The 22258-nt window shown below is 36.9% G+C and overlaps 1 protein-coding gene across 1 annotated transcript in view; it reads right to left on the bottom strand.

The window, feature by feature from the left end:
* Nucleotides 1–615: 615 nt before the first annotated feature.
* Nucleotides 616–22258, bottom strand: part of CD109 (CD109 molecule) — an 87783-nt gene continuing 66140 nt past the window's right edge. Inside the window, exons 27-33 of the mRNA XM_085316050.1 lie at nt 21286–21476; nt 18314–18469; nt 18170–18235; nt 10870–11006; nt 6588–6744; nt 6063–6165; nt 616–4459 (exon numbers count right to left, since the gene is read on the bottom strand). Coding sequence (XP_085172176.1) covers nt 4269–4459; nt 6063–6165; nt 6588–6744; nt 10870–11006; nt 18170–18235; nt 18314–18469; nt 21286–21476 — 1001 coding nt within the window. The 3' untranslated portion in view covers nt 616–4268. The remainder of the gene's footprint in view (nt 4460–6062; nt 6166–6587; nt 6745–10869; nt 11007–18169; nt 18236–18313; nt 18470–21285; nt 21477–22258) is intronic.

The following is a 22258-nucleotide window of genomic DNA, read 5'->3' as shown; positions in this document are numbered from 1 at the left end:
TTTCAAAATCTCCTACATATTCAGAGAGAAGTCCACATCATGAAGATTTACAGTAGAAGAAAGTTATAATAGAAAAATGTTGGCCATTACAATTGAAATGTCATTATTTCCCCCTCTTTGCTTAGTGTTTGAGATAGAAAAATCATGTAATTAGGCATCAACCGCCTTCCAACTATATTCTTTCATAAAAACGTGATTGCCCATTTTGCAAAACACAGCATGATATATTATTGTTGGTTTGGGTCCTTTTTGAAGATATTTTATGCTTTTAATTGCATTGCACAGAGTAACTCACAGGAGCTTTGGTAATAGACATGCACATACCCATGCTTCCTACAGGAATCTAGTAAACTAAATATTGTCAAGATACATACCAGCCTGAACAACACATTTGAGGAAATACTGGTAGGATAATTTTTTGAAAAATGATTAAAAATAATGTCAGAATCTTAGGTCCTATTTTCAAAAGGGATTTTAGAGCCAAAAGAGAGGCAAGTGAAGTCTGACCCTGGCTCTTCTAATTCCCACATACCATTTGGCTATATCTCTTTTACCATGCACCACTGATGAGCAACTCAGCAAGCTCCTCTTGCTTGTGGAGTAAATGGGGGTGGGTTTATTTNCCATGTTAGGAACCAAAAAGACTATTGAACTGGCCCAGCCTGCAAACTCTGCAGTGCTGTAAAGCCCATTACACAGCGCTCTCATCACAAGACAAGCATTCCCTGTTACGAACAACAGTGTTCAGCACAGAGGGGCCAAATTACACCCTTAGCTACAATCATCCAAACACAGTACTTTCGGAGAGATTGCGTGGATGACAGTGCAGGTAGAATTCTGCGGGACTACCTTCAAAATGCAATGTATTTTTGTTTATAAACACAGTCTTAAATAAATGATTCTTACTGGCCCTGCATGGACTACACAGTGATGGCATGTGACCGAGAAGGGCACTGGAAGTACCAAAGAATTCTGAGTCTTCAAACAAATARCAATCACATAAAAATATTCAGGCAATGCACAGGAAGACTCCATCAGAAAAGAATAAAATAAAAAAATAAAAAAAAAATGGATTGCTCTTGATTGCTTTTAGWACCACTCTTTAAAGCTTCTTGAAGACCTTGATCCTACCCTATCTGAAAGATTTCCTGTTGACCTCAGTGGGAGGATGCCCCCTTTAATCTCAGGAGCAGACTTTACAGAGCAATGGAAAACTATATATGCTGAACATTTGTGCACAGGTTCCTATATAACACATACAAGCAAACAAAATAGGAAAACAAAAAATCATTAGGTCATATTATATTCCCTTTTCTCCATTCCATTTACTGCCAACATACAATGCAAAATTTATCCTCTGCAACTCATTAAAAGCACTAGATATAACTGCAAAGTGACTGAAGGCATCTTTTAAGGCAATTGTGTAGTGAAGTTAAAGGCCACTTAGTGTCAACATTTGTTTCAAATTATACATTGTACATGGTTCCTTCAAAACAGCTTAGTAAGGAAGCACATTTGGATATTTGTAATGATATTACTGTTGTATAGAAAAAATAAAATAAAAAGGGATGTTTGTTCACTGACTGTGACAATTTCCATGACATGGTGCATTGTGATTGATGCTTCTTAGTAGGGTGTGCAAGGCAGCCAAGTGTCATTTAAAAACATGTGTTGTTTGTCTCTGAAAAATAAAAGGGAACACTAATGAAAGCTGCACTGCCTGAAATTAGGCTGAGCAGTTTGAATCCATTTTCCTGGAGGGTATTTGGGAAGCTGGGATAGCCTGCAAAGTTGAACTAAAAATTTATTCCTACTACCTACTGCAAAGTAGTTTACCTCAGTACATTTCCATTGGAAAATAAGCCTCTTTCTCGTAATAGTAATCAGACATCAACGTCCCTCTTAGGAGCTCTCCATACCGTATGAACTGAAAGCGTGAGCTCCGAGCTCTTGAAAGATAAAGTAAATGGAGGCAAATTGGACATCACGGCTGCTGTTCCCAAAGGCAAAAGACTTGTTTTCACAGTTCACCAAAAAATCAAACCCACAGCAAAACACATTCTAGTACRGAGTGTGAATGTCTTCCACATCTTACATCTGGCACAATTCAATGCATGGTCCCACACAGAAATAAAGGATTTGAGACACAATGATATATTTCATTTTTGTATCTTGGTTTCTATTAGCTTTGGACCCATCTCATGAAGCGCATGACTGACAATGGGTCAGATTCTGCACCCTGTTGACKGACTAGGGCTTTGGACTTCAATACATAAAGTACTGTTTCACATGGGTCAGAGTGGCAGAGGAACTCATGTTAAGGCACCAATCAACTACTCAAGAGGCTAGATCCAATGTGCATCAAAGACAAGTGAAAAACATGAACCARCGACAAAGAATCAGGCCTAAGCTCTGCCAGTGAGGCAGAACACAATCCCAAGTTTGTGAAAAATACTCTAAACTTTAAATACAGGTAAAGTAAAACAAATACCTAACCTAAACTAGTTGTGTAGTTAAAAGCCTCATATTTTATTATTATTAAAATTATTAGTAGAAGTTTTAAAAAGTACTCAGTTCGGGAAGTTCTTGCCTCTTTACAACTTACCATGCGCAAGTTTCCTTTATGAACAAAAATATAAGTAAGCATAAAATACAAAAATATACATTTTAAGCAGTAGCAAAATTTGAATAAAAATTTTAAATTGCTCAAGGAAATAATTACRTGTGCACATGCACACACTCTGCCTCAAAATGATATGAATGAGAAAGGAAACAATAGCCTTAAAATTTCTAACAGTGTTAGCTGGCATGACTGCAATGAACTGCATTTTAGTACCTAGGAATGTTATCAGTTTGGCTTCCTTATCAAAAAGAAGTAAATATTAAATATGACAGGCAGTCTTCAAGAAGGATAAATTGCCTKCCAGACAGTAAACATGTTCTTACGTTCACTCAAGATGGAAGAGTTCCTAAGCTTACACACTTCCATATTCACAGAGGTATTTAATTCTCTCCATGAACAAAGAGCAGGTTTGGTTCCAAACGTGTGCAAGTCTAGGAAGGCCTCACTATCTCTCTCCTCCATCCCAGACCAGTCCTCCATCCAGCAAAGCACTTAAGCCTACAAGGAGATGCTTTAAGTTTGAGCAAAAATGTTAACTGTTTCGTTGGAGTGCGTGCATGTGCAGCCCACACCTCCTAAAAGCCTCTCCTGCCAATCAACAACCGGAGCTACACGTACAAACCCACTCAGGGCCAGACCAGTTGACACAGTAGCAGAGAGCATGTAGATAGCTGTTGAGGGACTAAGCCACTTAAATCATTAACATGAGGATACTGCAAACATAAGACATAAGTGATCCCCCAGAATCACTTTTCTAGAAGACTTCCAAAAAACAGAAAAGGATCAAGGAAATCCTCCCGGCCCTCAACTTGCCAGTGGACACCAATACTCTCAAATGGAGAGAGAATTAGGTTCATTTCTGAACAACTCTGTAAGAATGGTGTCTCCGATACAGACTCCAAGGTTGATACATTTACATTAAAAGCCTTTCATAGTAAAATGCATGAAAACATCCTAAGGCCTTATTTTCAAGCATGATTAACTTAAGAACTGGAGAGAAATCCATGTGACCTCTTTGCAATTGTAAAAAAAAAAAAAAAAAAAAAAAAAAAAAGACTGCCAATTTTATGAATGTTCAGTAGTTTGTGAATGCAGTACTTTTTGGCTCTTGGATCTGCTCTGAAGCCAGCTCCTTTTATTTTTTATATCATTTCCCATGAGAACATACAATGAAACTCAAAATTAATGTAAAGTGTCGTGTTTGCAGAACAGAATGAAACAAGTTCTGATACCAAGCTCCCAGTATTCTGCTTACTAACATCCCAATTAAGGAGAAAATAATTTTTCAGATTCATTTTATAAATGACATACACCCCTAAAAATAAGCAAAACAGCTAAGGTGAAAAAAGGCTTGGGAATGTGGAGTTAGGCTTTCTCAAACTGAATGTGTGTAAGCACATTCTTACACTACGCTTCTTCAGAAAATAATTTCAGTATGGAACCAACACTCAGAAAGTTTTTCCAGCAGACACTTTACAATGTTTTCTGGCACAGCCAGAAACCTACCACATGGGCCAGACCTGCTCTCCTGAGCACAGCAGGAGTTTGGTCACTGGAATCACTGAAGACGAGCTGGTATCTGAATATAAAATTTTCTTTGGATAATTTATGGAAACCTTAGATGCGAAACATAAGCAGTTTCCTCCTACAGCACCCAACCACACAGCAAGCTTATGTGTACRACAAATAGCATGGAGAACACAGAAGACAATGATGCGTGTTGCAGCAAGGCTGGAGAACTACCCCTGTTGCAAAGACTGCAGTCACTTTTACAGAAATCACAGGTGGTTACACTTTGCATTACTTCTGAATTGTAGCTTCTCACCGCTCTTCTCCCTGTTCAGAAAGGTTAGTTAATATTAGTTAAGGAAATTCCAAGAATTGTCTGAAATCTAGAAACTCATAATGTACTTTAAAAGGAGCTTGGTACAGACTGTTCATCTTGCCTTCTAGAAATAAATAGTTGTACTGAACCAAACTTCTGAAATACCATGATTTCTATTGGAATCTAACCTGCAGAAAGAGAACTATGCCTTTATTTCAAGTTCAACACTCACAGCTTGGCCAATGTTTAAAAAAACACAGTAACTTACAGCAGTACATCTTGGAAAGGGGAAGACTTTAAACAGATTAGATTCACAAAGAAAGTATTTTTAAAGGTTGCACAAAATACAGACTAAGTCATATATTACAAAAGATTTTCTCAATTGTGTGTTTAAACTTAGAGATTAAGGTTTGTTCTTTTCACAAAGCACCAGAATCTTCTCAATATAGATATTTAAACGCTTGCAGAAAGGTGCACATTCACAGACTACAAATCAATTGTTAGATCTGATCTGTTCAGAAATTTTGATCAAATACTTAACGAGGAATTTTTCTGCTACCTGCTGAGGATCCTCCATGATACAAGAACCCTGATGTTTTACCTGGCTTATCTAACAGCTTTCTTATAAAAGGCTAGATCCTGAATTCTTCTCCCAGACACTGAAGCATGTGGAAATTAATTCTGGCCGCTGATTTTGTGTGTTATGAGTCTGTCTCAAATAAAAATTGCTCCCATTGTCCAACCTCTAGGACTTAAAATATGTTTTATTTAATAGACAGTTTAGCTACATTCACTGATTTACTATTTTAGGTTTTTTTTCTACAATTCAATAAACATTTCATCCTGCAAAGAATAAATGTGATCTTTATCTAGCTAAAGCAGTACACGTCACAGCATATTCAGCTGTCTTCTATCTTACACTAAAACAAAGCAACATGAAGAGAAACACGTATACAATATTTTTATGCTTTATCTCAAACCAAGCCCTAATTCTTATTAATGTTTCAGCTGGCTAGTGTAATGAAAACTTCTCTACTATTTTCTTCAGCAGTTTGTAATCCTTTGTTTCTCACTTTGCCCAAGAGCTTTGTACACTGCTGCCTTTCTCTAAAACATAYTCCACACCAAAAAAGCACTTTGAAATTGTTTTTGCTATGTACATCTTTTTTACATAACTATTGAAATAAAAACACTGGCATTCTCTCCAGTGAAGGACTCTTAAATTAAACAAGAAACAGATGGAAAAGCTACTTGAAAGATAATCATTAACTTGGTAAGTGAACCACAGTGAAGTTCCTGCTTCATTTTGGTAGTTTTGGGAACCCTTTGGCCGACATTGAAGCCAATTTATACCAGCTGACATTAAGTTATGACAATTCACACCAGCTGAGGAACCAAACCATTAGAACTACAAAAATGTAGAAGAGGGAAAACTACTAATTTGTTAGAATTCTTGGCACATCAAAGTCCAAAAAGGTTGCTGTGATATCAAAAAAGTAAATTTCAGTGCAATGAGGTTTTCTCTTCACTAAAATTTGTCCTGTTTACATTCATGAAAATAAACTTTTTATGTTTCTTAATGACCAAGATCCATTTGGAATAACTGACACTTACTAGGTTCATAGTAATCCACTATAGTCACTGACGCGCCTTGGGTATTTGCCACTTTGAAGTCTCTCACAGCCGGAATAGTCACACAAACCTGTGTTTCATTTAGCTAGAAAAAAAAGAAGAGAAACATCCTGAGAACCCTAGTGATGATGGTTTCATGGAAGAAGGAAGAACTTGTTACTTGATGGTAGACCCAACTCATTTCTAAAGGCTTAGAGTCTGGACACAGATATATACACTTATCTCATTTGTAGTCACTTCGGCCAGAACATAGACTTCTTTAAAAGTTTGCCAACTTGTACATGATTTTACAAGAGGTACAATCAAGAAGCCTCTTACAAATATAACTGAGTTGTATCTATGCAATCAGCCTCATTAAGAAAAGTGGAACTATTTACTCAGTGTGAATAGCAGATGGCGAGCTCCCCAAAGAACATAATCATTATGTCTTTCTGGAATTAGCTCAAACAATGACCGAGTCGAGATTAGGATCACTTCAAACACTTTTTTTCACTATTTTCAACTTACAGAGTCTAAGTATAGGTTGACTTTTCCATTGTCCTTTTCCATCTTCTTAACTGTTCTGTCTAATGGAACGAAATCTGGTGACACAGAGAAACCACTGAGTAAGCCAACCTCCATAAGAGCCATGCCACTACTAGAAGCTGCTCCAGAAGCCAAGTACCTTTTCAAAACATAGAAACAAGGAAATTTTAGTAGAAATACAACAGTTCTCTATCCAAATAAACTGATCATTAAATCTCAAGAGTGGAAGGAATAATACTTAAGAATACTTAAAAACAAATGGAAACAAATGCCATCCAGAAAATTTCTATTGATAAAAGAGAAAATAATTTATTTCTCTATTATTCTGCCTGACAATTTCACCAACATGGGCAAAAGTAAGCTTAGCACTGAAAAAACTACAGTATAACAATTATATGAGAGCATAATTCTGATCACACTGACACTAATAGGACCCTTTCCATTGGCATCCGTAAGTGCAGGTTTACATCATAAACCTGCAAGAAATATCAAAATTAAATGTGTGTTCCAAAGAAAGCAATTCAGAAACCAGTGGTGGAACTCTTGAACTGCAACATTCATATGGATGCATTCTTTGTTTTGCTTTTATTCATTTTTGGAGGATGGACCAAAAAGTCTCCCAAACCTTTTCATATTTCCCTGATACAGACTGATGGTTCCCTTAACAGAGTCGTCATTAGATTATTTCTCCAAGCTCCAGTTTTAAAAGGCACAGCCATGTTATTCATTCAGTTTTGGAAAAAGAAAATTTAATAAGTTGAGTTCCTTCATGTCTCCCAAATAATGCTTATTATCACCTCTCTCTCCAGTTTGAGAATCAGATGCTGGCTTTGCTCTATTAGCAAGCCTAACATATCATGGTACGTAACAGAACTATCAAAATATGTTTATGGCTTTCTGTGCTACACATTAAGACTTATATGTCCTGCAAAAGATTGTATTGTTTTAAATAAAATAGGTGGCAGAAGAGTTTTTCCCCAACTTGGCATAGAGAGTAAATGACTATAGTTATATTATAATAGCAGTGTCTCTAATCTGCATTTTGAATGCCTGACAGTAGTTGAAAATAATTGAATAAAACTATTTCTTTGTGGAATTGGATGGTTTTAAAAAAGGGAAGACTTGCTTTCAAAGCAACGCTATTAAGCCTGGCAGCGTGGCTGATTGAACACAGATATGATTTTGAAAGAAATACAGCACAACTGCTGACTTCAGTTGGCTCATGAGATTAGAAATAAATGAAACCATCTGTTGGATGATGTGCTGTGCCAGAGTTGCTGCTATTGAAAACAAATAACTGAATTGGAACTGGATGTAATTATCTCTGTATAATTACCAATGAGAGGGGAGGAAAATACCAAAGCTGTCTAGCGAGCCTGAGGTACAACCAAAACACCAGTAGGTAACCCAGACAGTATGGTATTTCTAAGAAGTGAATAAGATATATCCCTAGAAGTTATGCGAATCTGTCTTTCTAAACAAACAAGAGAGACGGCCTAAAGAGAGAGTCTTCATACTGTCTCTTCAACTCCGGGGTCTCTTTAAAAAAATCATGCAAAGAGGAGAATGGCTAGTAAGAGAAAGAAGACTTGAAACTTGTATCTTAACAGAAATGAAAGTATCTTGAGTTGCATTTTATGTTTCAGCACATCAGCAGCATGAGGTCTGCATGAGACCCTCCCATAGATGGTGCAAAGATGAGAGAAAGGTTCTACATTAAGCTAATGAATGCAGGATGCATAAAGAAGAGAGTGACTAGAAGCACCAGCAATCACTTTCCCATTCCTGGAAATGGTATGTAGGTGACAAAACCAACCAGAGAAGAAAATGACTCTGCTGAGTATGTGCTTACAGACAGTGAAGCCACTCCTCTGCCCAAGAATCTGTTCAAATTCAATGAGACAGCATATGCTCCAGTGTCAGAAATTATACCCAGTTAAGATGACCATTGCCAATCACTAACTATCGAGCAGGTTGAAACAAAGCAGAATATTCCATGGATCAGAGATAGAAAAAGAGCCTGCAAAGCTGCAATATCCATTACCTGACTATCCCTACCCACAGGTAGCTAAACTGGTTGAGATTTCGGCAGTGTTTCTGGATTTACCTGCTTTGGCTTCCGTACCAAAAAGCCATATCATGTTGTGAAGATTAAAAGACTAACTTTAAATTAATTAAGTAATTTAAAAATGTTTCTCTTAAATAGTATATATTGAGGGGGAAAAAAAAGCATGACCAGTTTGCCAGGCCAAGCAACCTGAGACCAAGTCTCAGTCTTCAGAATAGAAACACAGAATTATTAGAATTTATACTGGTCTATTTTCCATGCTACAGTTGATGGATCTTGATATTCCAAATGTTCTCCTGGGGGCATTTATAATGCTCTTAGTTCTTCCTCTGTCTTTTAAACACTCTGCAACTAAAACATTAGCCTTCCAACAGAGCAGAGAGGTGGATTCATTCTTGTCTTTATTCCTGAATCAAAGTTGTTAGCCAGAAAAAACAGATGAGGATGCTCATCCAAACTTATCCCAGGCCAGTCATGTAAGCCCTTTACATGTCAAGAGTTAGTGCTAGACTTAGAAAAAAACTGTTGACACTTCATAGAAAACTTTAAAAGAGAGAAAAAAAAATCTATTTCTATTCTAAGAGCTCTCATGTATTCTAGTGTCCCTGCTCACCATCTGCATCACTGAATTGGTTACCAGAAACACATGCATGAAAATAGGACTCTGGCTTTGTTCCTGCTGGTTACTTCCCAAATTAAATCAATCCTTATTGTTCTGACATCATATTCACTATAGTTGATTATTTGCACGACGGTGTCACCTAGAGGCCCCAACTCCAGTCACAACTTCCTTGTGTTTAGGCAGAGCATAATACATAGTCCTAGCCATAAGTAATTTAAACTTTAAATAAATAACAAAAAAAAGGATGTGGAAGAAAGGAATGCAAGAATAAACATGGTAGATCAGGTGGTACTTTGCAAATCTTATGTTTACAAGCATAAGTAAACATATGTAAACATTATAATGGTTTATTATAATGTCACAAGAAGAAAACTGTTTCAAGAGGCAGTATTGGGGAAATACAGATGAGATCATAAAATACAAAGAAAGTATTCACCTCAACATCCTTTTAGATAATAGAAGATAAAACATACAAAAAATGTAAATAGATATATATGTACAGAGATACAACATCCTATAGGTTTTTTTGTGAAATATGCRTGCTTTTTATTAACAACAAAATGTGCCAACTGAGGAAACTGCAAGAGAAAAGACATCTACTAGCATGRTAAGTTAAAAGAAGGTAGAAAAACAGTTAAAGAAACAAGCTCATTTAATGGCTAGTTGACTTAAGAATACAGGCTAGAACGCTTAAGTGTCAGTTGTTTATAGGTGATCCAAATTCTACTTGTCCTATCATCTGATGGCTGTTCTGTGGTCTCTGAAATGATGCTTCAACAATCTCAGCTCAGTTCTTACTAAGTGTTTACTGAGCAAGAAAAATTTTCCCAGATGCACCCCTCTTCCCTTATTCAGCAGTAATAATAGAATTATATTGACCTGAAAACTCATCACCTCTTTCAACTCTAGAATGGTACTTACATTTTATTACTGAAATTATAAACGTAAGATATAAATGTAAATGGAGGAGTAACACAAATCTCAACTGAGTATGTCATCATGTAGACATGGATTTTGACCCAGGGATGACAGAGATAACAGAAGAATTATTACTTCTACTTCAGAATTTGCTTCCATTACAAAAAAAAAAAAAATACTTCTAGATAAAAAGCAAAGCATGGAAGGTAAGTAATGGGCAGAATTCATAATGTGGAAGACACTGGTTGGATTTTCTAGTCTGCCTACTGTTCACCATATAACCAAGAAGCACTGGCACCAAAGAGGCATCTAAGCTTTGTATTTCACACAAATTCTTCCATATACCTCTAACATCTCAGGAATCACCATCCTTAATGCATGACAATACAAAATAAGACTGACCAGTGACAACTTTGCAGAAGAGATCTATTCAGAGCCATCAAACTCTAACTATAGTATTTACTGACCTATGAATTGCTTCTTAGTTTAATTTTTGCTGCTTTTAAGAAATAATTATTTTGCTCTATTTAGTTATATGTTTATATCCAGTACTTTAGTAAATCTATACAAACAAATGGAAAATTTAGCTTGTCTTTATATATATAAATCCTCCACAGACAAAGAGATGCATGAGATGCCCCAGTTGAATTACATACCTTGTGCATACATTCACAGTCAAATGGTTTATATCATCTTTGTTATCCTTTACATCAACAGTCAAGTCAAACGCTTCTTGGTTTTGGACAGATTTGAGCCTCTGATCAGTGTGTTTTGTGTTGTAAATAGCACTGAGCTGTAGATTACAAATAGAGTCATTAGATGACATAAGTAAAGCAAAACTACATGGTCAAGAACATTAAGCTCGTAACAGTAGAACTCCAGAAAATGAGCACGAGAAGAATACAATGCCCTTGTTTCTGACAGCTGGACACATGACAGTCATGGGAAGTCTCAGAAAAAAATGTGCTTTCTGAGCACTTTGTAATGTAGCAGCACCAATGCAATTAGCAAGACACAGCTCAGGCAAACATGAGGGAGCTCTAGGATATCCAGAAATTTTCTTCCTCGTTGCTTCCTGCTGGTTTAAAATATGTGCAGCTACTTCCTGTCAGCATAAAACAGGATGAAGAAAGGAAGTCTTCAGAGAGTGATACCCACCGAGTTAAAAAGAAAGACTGAATATGAAAGCAATGCAAGAGCAAATACACAGCGTATACAGAAAATACATTCAAAACAGATGAGGAATCACACATTGCTCCAAGCCCAAAACAATACAGTTGCTATGCGCTAAGTAAGTAGTTTCATCCTCTGGTTCATTTGTGCAAAGACAAAGCTATAGTCCTTAGATTGCGTTGAGGACAGAGCTCTCACCCTTTCTGTTCAACAAATGCCAAGCTCTGCTMAGTGAGGATGTATGATAAGTAAAGATGTATGACACGATGTCCAGTAGAGGACAGTAACGTTGATATAAAATAGGTTTATCTGCTAGGCACAGTTTAAATGGCTTCCTACTCTTTTAGTGTAGATGTGCAGAAGATGTTTGAAATACATCTTATTTCAGAAGACTGGTAAAACTAGACGTCCTTAAAGGTGGTCTGAATAATTAGGMGATAACTTGATTATCTCGATATCCTATGAAACTACCAATGTCGACAGCCAAAGTGGAAATGCTGGATTTGGAATTGAGTAACCAATGAATACACATATATTAATACCCAAAATAGAAAATCAGAAAGTTACAAAAAAAGACTACACTGCCTACAGAACTGAACCTGCTGGGGTAAGGAAATAGCTTAACTATTACCTGCACTGTTTCATTAAAAAATGCCTTGGTATCAGACTGGAAGATGGCAGATCTGATATCAAATTTTAAAAGAATTTGCGGTCTAGAGAACTGTTGATATCAAGTAAACTCRGTATCTGTACCAGAAAACATAGTGGCAATTCAATAATAAGTCAAAACAGTGTACATATGAGTAAATATGATATACTGGAGAATAGCCTGTTGTTTATCTACCAAAGTTAACTGAACTAAGTAAACGAATACATGGACAAGGGAGTTCTGCCTAGCATAAGCTCTCTGCTGTTCAACAGGCATGAAGCTGTTTGGCAAGATTGTTAACCAAAGGTTCTGGAAGAAAATAAGCTATCAAGGAGTAAAGGAATGCTAAAAGTCAGGAGCAGAGGGTAGGAGAAAATATTCATATATGAAAGGATTGGAGTCCTAAAAGAATCTGTGCTAGGTGACACTTGATAAATTTATCCATAGATGTTAAACATATCCACTGTTAAACATATCCATAAATGACGTAGAACACAGGGTAAGTACTGACAAGGTAAGGTTTGCTGATAGTCTAATTTACTTGAGGTAGCAAAGATGAGGATTACTGAAAAGAGTTGCAGAATAATGGGGTTTAAATTGACTACTACAATTCAAAAATGAGATTTTGGAGCTGTTGCCCTATGAAAATATCATATTCAGCATATTGCATATTCATATTGCATATTCAGCAGTGATCATAAAATCAAATAAAATGCTGAGAGCGACTAAGAAGGGAACAGAYAGGTAGAAACACCATAATGAAACTGCATTAAGCTAAGGTGCAGTTTCTATCCTCCACTTCAAAAAAGATATGGTAGAATCAGAATGGGCACARACAAAGTTGACTGAGATAATCAAAGGCAGAGAATAGCTTCCATTTAAGAAATGGTAAAATAGATTAAAAATTTTCAGACATAAAGAGGTAAGTTGGAAAAAAGATTCAGTAATGGCAAGAATGATACAGTAGTGATACAGTAAGTAAAATAGGAGAATGATGACTTGTATGGAAAAGATGAACAGGAAACAGTTTTTCATGAAATGCAGGATTACACTGTAGAATTCCTACCCTCAGATGCTAAAAGTGAACATGAGTTCAAGGTTAAAATATGTAACTTCATGGAAATCAACTGAGATTTGCTACGTACACAGAAACAATCCCCAGCTGAAGATCTTGGATAATAAATGATAGGAATTGGAAAGGTCAGTCAGGGAAAATACTATCTATGTTTATCTTGTTTTTACACTCTCTGAGCATCCACTTCTGGCTATTGCTGGATCAGAACACTAGGCTAGACTGAGCTTTACTCTGACCCAACACAGTCTCTCTCAGGCCTTCTCTCCAAATACATGAACAAGGGGACCAGATTCAAAATGAACAAGAGGTAGTTCTTCTTCATGCAATGCACCATTAGCTGTAGAATTACTTGCCACAAGAAGCTGTCATTGTTAAAAGCTAAGAAAAAAATCAAAAAGTGACATATTCGTGGAAGAAAATTCTATCAAGGAAAAATCCATTAAGCCAGAGATGACCTTGTGGCCCTGTGTCACAGACTGGTGAAGGGCAGGAGGGTACTTCAGTGAGGTGTCACTTCAGGCTTGTTCATTTCTTGTAGCCTTCTTTGGGGCTTTCTCTATTGGCCACTRCAGGATATAGAATAAGAAATTATATCTGTTGTCCCAGTATGTTTGTTCTCACATTCTTGTGGTTTTGTAACAACAAAAGACACTGAGAATGAAATCTGACTGCAAGAAAAAATTCTGTCAGATGCCTTAGRCTGATTAACACTCCATGCGATACTGGTAGTAAATGCAGTATCCCTTTGCTAAAATGTGGTGCAAAGATACCAGGACAATACTTCTGACAGAGGACAAGAGACTGAGCTATGGACTCAGTACATCAGTGAGACTAATCAGAAAGCTCAACTTTCAAAATTTTAGAATGACAAAAACAAATACAATAAACTAAGAAAATATTTACTATCAGAGATCAGTTGACATTTGTTTGACAAAATCRTGATTTTCACCAATGGAATAGTAAGTTTTCATACAGTTTTCATAAACAAACTCAATCGTTATCTGTTCCCATAGTCATCAAGATAGAATACTGAGAGGGAAAAAAATATCTTCTTTGGCTTTAGTAGGAAAATAATAAGAGAGTAGCTCAAATCACCCCCTCAGCAAGACCCCAGTATGTACTTTGCTTGGCTAATGAAAAGGGAATGGAGGATGTTTCCAGAAAATCACAATCCCTTTAGAACAGTGCCTGGCAGCAAAAGGCAAACTGTCAGTTCAAATTTAAAGGTACAGCTGGGGCAGGGGGGCAAGTTACGTGCTAGCAAGTCAGTGCAAACAGTGTTTTAATTTCTGATTCCACTTTTCCTGCCATGTCTCTGCCTCCTTAATATGAAAATTGTGGCCTGTGTTTCAATCTGCAGGTACGTAACTCCCACCACCCTGCTCAGTGTTCCTGAATTTAGCTTGCTGTATGGGAGTATGGAGYCAATTTTGTAGAGACTCTCAGAACAACAGTGGTGTCTAGTGAGGGCTTACCCAACATAATTGTGCTGCAGAAGGTGGTACCAAGCAAATCTAGAGGTCTGCCAATTAAAGRCTTGCAGAAAGTCTGGTAAAGGTAAGCTGGCAGTGCCTCCACAATTTGCCATCAGAAAAACAAAGCTATTTGAACTTTTGCCAGAAAAAGCAAACAAATGAGAATTTACTGCCAACGTACCACATCTGAAACTACAGATCAAATAGGTCAATCAGATAGTATTTTCATGGAATAAGTTACTGTTGTTAARTTCAGGTTCTCCTTTCCTGATTTCTCATGGCAATAAAGGAGAAATCTTTTTTCACAATGTAAAGATTTTAATTAAAACTTCCTTCTTTGATACACAGTTAACTTGGGGACAGGAAGGCTGTTATACAGGAACTAGCATTAAATTAACAAGCAATTGCATTTCTTCCTAATCTTTTTAAGATGTTGTTGCCAAAGTTGAAGGCAAAACTGGTCCAGTCTTGTCATATTGCAACCAGTTCTSGTAAGAAGCTCAAGAGGAACTTAAAAGCTAATCTTCTACATTAAAAAGATGCCTGTAACAGTACCAGATCCAGTCAACAGCATTAGATGAAAAAATGAACTAGTTCATATCCACTCAAACTGCAATGGAAAAATATATATCCATTTCACAATATATCTTTTTCAGTACTGTCACGCTAACTCAATCCTTTATCTAAGTCTAGTGAAAAAATGCCCACTCTTTTCCTCTATCAATTGAGAACTGTTCATTTATCTATCACCCAACATATGAACTGCGTCTATTCTGAAAAAGGACGGCAGAGAGGAGAGTGATGTCAGCCAACAATTCCCGTCCTGAAGCAGAGAAAGTGGGAAATAGAGCTCTCTCCAGAAAGCCTTCTATACGCAATCAGGAGATCCAAGAGATCTTGCCCACCAACCTGCTTTGTCCACAGCCATCCTCCTTGATCCTGTCAGCCCTCTCATCACTGCTAGCCCTCAATTTCAGTAGCACCCTCCTTTGTCCCAGAGGACATAGGCCATGCCAAATTCTTGAGGCACTTGTCAAGCCCAGCCCACAGTGGTTCAGCCAGTTAAGAGATGTTTCTTCCAAGACTTCCAGCCGGCCACCTAGAGAAGATGACTTCTTCCATTCCTTTGTCTAGAGGGTGCCTTTCATATACCCTATCCCTATAACCATGCTCTCCTTCCCCTTGCAGAATCAGTGCCTTAAGATATCCACAGTATCTGCTCCCATAATAAAGGGATGAGCTAGGAGACTTTGTTGACAGCAGGACCAAAGAACTACAAACAAATATCTGCTCTTGCAGGTACATTGTCMAAAATATATTTTATGAGATCCTGCAGGATTGCGAGTGAACACACAGCCAACTTGCACATACAGGCAGTAAGGCTTTTCACAAAAAATAATTTTTTTAAGAATCCATTCTGTTGGGAAAGGCTTTTCCATTAATGGACTGAATCTTGTGTTTTGTGATATTTAAATGAATTACTGTTTTGACATGCTACATTTAGCCAGAAAGTCAAATCCCAGAACACTGAATTTCACCACTGTACTTTGGCAGGTCTAAGACAATGAAACCCAGCTGAAGAAATGTGCTTGCAATGTCATATGCTATCTGATTTATTAAATGAGACCCAGATCTAGCTTGTGTCTGTGAAAAAGAAAAATCTCATTCAAATGGCACCAGTGCTCTTTCTTTAAGATAGCAGACCTGCCAAAGGAAGCAAAAGGAAAGAGTTGGTCCCATCTAAGAAAAGTTTTTGGAGAAACTACTCCAGTGTGTTTATAATATTTGGAAAGAAGTCACAGCATCTCTGCCTAAAAGCTGTAGAAGAAAACACAACAGCATAGTGACTTAAATTAAGTACATAACCTGGCATTGGTTTCTGAACACCAGTCATCTGGTAGCATGTTAGAACTGTGTAACAAACCAGGAACCTAAACCAGGCTGCCATACATCCCTGAGGAGCCCTCTAAACACTGAGTTAAGTACTGGCTATTCTGTGTGCAAGTGTTGCTTGGTCTTCACCAGACATGCTGATTCGGATAGGAAATTCACCYGTTGGCAGAAGTTTAACTGAAATCAACACACTTCCACAGAAGGCAATCATCTCAATAAATCAGCATCATTCACTTCAATAAATCAGCATCTTTCAACATGAAACAATTTCCTGAAAAGTTTCTGATCTGTTCTCCTGACAAATTAGTTGACTTAAAATCGGGGAGTATTTTTCAATAATGATTAAGTTTAAGCAGTTTTAACTGTTCTGGAACCCTACCCTGCTACATTACACACACACACACACACACACACACACACACGCACACACTTGAAATGACAGATGTGTAAATGCAGTCTTACTGAGGTGTTCATGGCTGTATTGGCCAAGAGGTCTGAAACTAAAATATACTCTGAAACATCTGAATTTTGCTGTAAATATCATTTACACTTCTGGGAATGAATAAACAACGGTAACGTTATGTCACTGTGGGTTTTGCAGACTGGTGCTGAAYGAATGAGGTGCATCTGTAGATGCTCTTCACTGCTAATAGGCAGATGTCAAAGTTTCTTTCTAAAGATTCTTGTCCAAGAGGGTATTTATTAAGCTATCAGTGTGCTTTTTTGTTCTCCAGATGTGCAAGAACACTGAAGCAAAGGTCAGATTAGAAGCAACTTGAGACTGAATCTGATCTGGCTTAAAGACTTTGAGTTCATTAAGGTAGCTTAAGTTCATGACTTAGTATGACTAGCAGGCATCTACTAGGAACTCTACCAATTTTTTGATGGACTCARCAACTATCAGTTTATCTATATACTTGTAGGAAAACAAAAATTAGTCTCTCGTGTTTAGCAGTATTTCCATATTATCTGTTGCTCTAGCTTTTCAAGTATCTTTTCTTTCATCCGTTTGGTTCTAAACCACTATTATCAACAGGCCAGAACACAAGAGAGACCCACTGGTGGTCATATCAAATCAGATCCAATAYTGTCTTCTTCTCATACACTATTTCTCAGTGTTGCTGAAAATCTTGAAGGAAGGCTTTTTTCAGGACATAATCTCTGTTACTGGGGAAAGCTAGAAGTTGAAAAGCATAAAAGGGCTTTCTGATTGCTGATTTCAAACACAACATGTATTGATCACAGCCTAATTTGTTTAAACTTAAATAAAGTTGTTGGAATTTTTACCACTGACACACAGGACTGGCAGAGTGGGGATCACTATACCCTTTCAGTCTTCCYATTCCCACACTTTGGCTGATCCCAAGCAGTATTTGCCTTGCACCTGCCATTACATTTCTCCAGGAGGATGGGCTTGTTTTGATATGACTGACCCACTGAAGTGCCCCAGAACTGTCAACCAGCCAACAGTACTTAAAAGGTTGGATCACTTAAGATACACAATCATGTGAATACGAAATCTGTACATTTACACAAAAGTTCATATTTTTTTTCAATTAGTGAAGTACTTTGTTATTGATTTAAGGCATTACAGAGGATTGTTCTTATTAATCTGTTTCATAAAGCTTCATATTAAAATATATCTTCTTTATAGAGAACATATCTTTAAAAAGAATAACTCCACTGCATACCTGAAAGACAGCAAATCCAATTCCCTCTGCTGAAACTGTAACTGTCATTGGCTGCACAGGGGCAATCTGAAAGAGAGACAGATGAATTAAACAGTAAGTTCAAAATACTTCCAGGCAGCAGACTTTACTCRCTTTCTACAGTACCTCCTTGGTCTGAAGTAGAAAACGGTTTTGAGTATCGATTGAAAATGTTGCTGGAACGTTCAAAGTAGGTGCTCTTACAGTAACATCAATTTCGGTCTTGCTGGCAGTAGTAAGAGATGCAAATAGGCTCAAGGCTTGCAGAGCCACTACAGTGTCCTGTTGAGAGAAATAAGTGTTTCTGTATTAAATACAACTCTGCCCTGGATAACAGGCAATCCCTGCTACAGTTTGTCTAAACACTCATGCTGAATTTGTTTAAATAAGCTAGAAAAATGAAGTAATTCTCTCTCTATAATGCTTCCCAAGATTTTTTTTTTTTTTGTTCATGTATTTCATTTTCCATTTATTCTACCCATGATAGTGAAGAAATGGGCCTTGCAGGCTTGGTATATAGGGGTGATTTACTCATTCTTAGGTCATTTCTGGTAACAAGATTCTAAGGTGACAGAAAATGTTCATCAGCTATGACGTGGTGACTATGCCATACCGCTGCCTGTTCATTCTAAATGAGTAGAAACCAGGCTCTGAATGATTAGAAACCGCTCACTTTCCTGTGCCATTCCAAGATGACCTGTTTCACTGATTTCTTAAAATCCACCGACAGCAGATGATCAGCAACAATACCAAAGTTCCTGGTACACTGAACCAGTGTGGCTGGGATCTTCTCAACTCATGCTTACCATGATATGACAGAATAGATGTAGCTAATGGACTGCAGGAAGATTTAATGATTTGGAGAAACTGGCAGACTTTTCAGCAGTAGGCCAATATTTGCTCTTACAAGTCTTATTCTCATACTTACAGATGCTGACTCCTTTACAGAAGTCAATGACAAAACAAACATTCTGCCCTACTCAGCCAATTCGCATGTCAGTTCCTGCTAAAGATCTTKACTTGGAAGCCCAAATTTCAAAACTTCTTTCACGCTGGAGTGAAAGAAACCACAGTGATCTTTCAGATCTATAGATCTGTTCTATCTTAGAGATCTAAAGAGCTATAAGTTCTTGTCAGAGAATCCAATTTTAATCATCTGATAACAGAAATAAGACTGCATTTACCAAAGCTGCAGAGTCCAAGGAATATCTTGAAGTGCCTTTTCCAAATCTGTACAGTCACACTTTTCATAGTTTAGATTTATCTCCCTAAATTCAGCCATAGTTCAAAATGTATAGAAATCCTACTTGCCCTTGTTGAACATGACTTTGGGGCTTATCCTCATCTTAGGCTTATATGACTCTGCCAGAAATACAGGCGAAAAACAAGAGGGCCAAGAACCACCTACAGAAAAGATAAATGTGCCCTTTGGCATGCTTTATAGCAGAAGGCATATCCAAGGTTTTTCCATCTGGGAATGTTAATTGCTGAAGCATAAAGAACACAGCTGCCCATGACAATGTTATATCAAATATGCAACATGAAAAGTTACGGAATACGGTCCTAAGCCACACCTGTAAGCCCATCTATAAGCAGTTCTTCCCTACTATTTAAATCTGCATTCATATATATATGTGTTATTTTTCTGGATGTGTGTATACCTACATATATGAAATATGTATATTTGAGGCATAAACATGGAAAGTATTTTAAAGTAAAATATTCTGACTGCAAACTCATAGGAAACTCTACTAGATATACAAATTGCAATGAGTTACTGTACCCTAGCATAGAAAATATCACACATGCCACTGATTACTTTTCTCCCTACTGTTTAACAACATATAAAGTTTCTAATATAATGAACTCATGCAAGAAAACACTCCAAGTATTTTCTCAAAGCAATCCTAGAACTTGACAAAAAGTATGTGGTCATTTCCCCAAATTTAAAAAAAAAAAAAAAAAATGCAGCATGCAAAAAAAAAAAAAAAAAAAAAAAAAAAAAAAAAAGGGCATCCTCAGAGATATTTGGAGTAATTTTGAAATCAAAATAGTTTAGACTACAGATGAATAAAAGGATTAAATTCATTTATGAACTTCACCCTTCAGGTAAATGGTGCACTGGCAGATTTTCAAACTTTCAAGTAAAGACATTTTCTGAAGAATAAAGAGAAAATCCTTTTCAACCCAATTAGTGCTTCAGTCAGGCCTTGCAAATAATAAATAAGAATTAACAAATTAGGAAAATATTATAATCTCAGTGAGACTATGCTGATTCCTAAATTGCACTTTATTTCATAGAACTAAGCTCTCTTAGTTTAATGTCAGCATTTGAAAATAATGAAGAATAGCCTGTATAGCTTGGTACCAAGCAGTATGATGAGATGTGACATTTTATTGTGACCAGCATTTGCAGTTAATTTAAAAGTTAGCTTAAACTAATGAAATCCAAAGCACTATATAAATTTCTTGGATGCCAGCACAGCTTACATGATGTGGTTTCAATAATAAGGAAACCTCCTGGAGATAATGAAGATCTTCCAAATTTCATGGCCCATCAAAAGTTTACGTAATAATAGTACATAGTACATATTTAGTTAAGACCAACTGCCAACAAAGACACTAGGGTAGGCTGTTCCTCCAAAACCTACTCCACTTTCTTATCTCAGCTAATAGCATTTTAGGAGTTCAGGGACCCACATATGGAAAGAATAGAAAGACGTTTCTCTCACTGGAAGGAAAATAAGCACAGATATTTATCGCACTTGCTTGGAAAATTTGATTAACTGTTTTTCCACAGGGATCTCTTCGTCTTACTTTTACATCTTCTTTTCTTTATAATATTTTAAGTAACCAAGATGACTCTCTAGTTCTTTCTTCAACTATTATATACCTGTCAACTTACTATAAATTTTAGTCCATGTTTAAGATGCCAGTCCTGCAAGAATGCAAGCATGCATTTAACCAGGGCTGTTAGAGAAAAACAAAACTCAGTATTTCTTATGTAAAAATAAATGCTCTTTCTAATTATTTTTTTTTTCATAAGATCTAGTGCTCATTTGAAAAGTATAACAAAGCCTCTTCAGACATAATATTACCTGAGTAGATGAAAACCCTCCAAGGTGATTCCTTTGTTGACTTAACCATTTCATAATAGGGATCCCCTCTGCTAATCTGTCTTGATGAAARTGTGAGAGCAGAGCATACGCTGCAAGTTCAATATCAATGGACCGTGGCTGCCATGAATCAGAAATTTCAGAAGCAGGAGTTATCCAGAAACGAAATTCCCCTGAAAAACAATCAGTAACAACATCAGATCCACAGACTAAAGCCTTTGGACCTCCAGGAAAAACTTAAGGGAAACCTCTTCATTTATGCTTAACTATGAGATCTAGCAAGTTTCTTTAAACTTAATTTAATGTTTAGGTGCATTGTCAGTAAAGGACTGACTTAAGTCCTTCCTCACAAGTGGCTGAATCTAGATAAAAAGAAAGCTGGAGTCCAAATAGTGACTCTCTTTGACTTCAGCGAACCTTGTATTGACCCTTTTGTTTCCATCTGAAGTGCTCATACAAATAAGCTCTTGTGAAAAAGCTAACTCTTTGCTGGGGTACTCTTTTCTCTCCAGGACTAGAGAAGAAAATACAGACAACAAGACTGCATGCTAGGCTCATTCTTTAGTGRGGTTTGAATCCTCCCTTCCCAAAAGTGACTGTCCAAAAAGCCCAATTCAGTAAGCGCAGAGGGACATTGGAAAAGCTTGAGTTCGAGGCTAGAAAATAAATTGCTTCAGATTTTTCAAGAGGATGGTTATATTGTAACCAAAAATTTGGACTTCTTATATTCCATGTGATCTGTTTGGTTTTTTTCTTTTTTCCTAAATTAGGGAGCAAAACTTAGCTGTGCTGAACTCAAAAGAGGTAAAGAGGTTAAATATCACAATATGGGTCACTAAAGAAAATCTAATAGACCTTTGAATAAGCTTACATAAAGTACAGTCCTTCTGATACCACTCTGATACTATTCTGATACTGATTACCATTCATTACCCCCATCACTTTCCTGACCTAA

The sequence above is a fragment of the Rhea americana genome, unplaced genomic scaffold, assembly GCF_003343005.1.
Source record: "Rhea americana isolate MKP2758 unplaced genomic scaffold, rheAme1 scaffold_45, whole genome shotgun sequence".
Lineage (NCBI taxonomy): Eukaryota > Metazoa > Chordata > Aves > Rheiformes > Rheidae > Rhea > Rhea americana.
The sequence above is the reverse complement of the archived record's forward strand: the minus strand, read 5'-3'. Positions and strand labels throughout refer to the sequence as shown.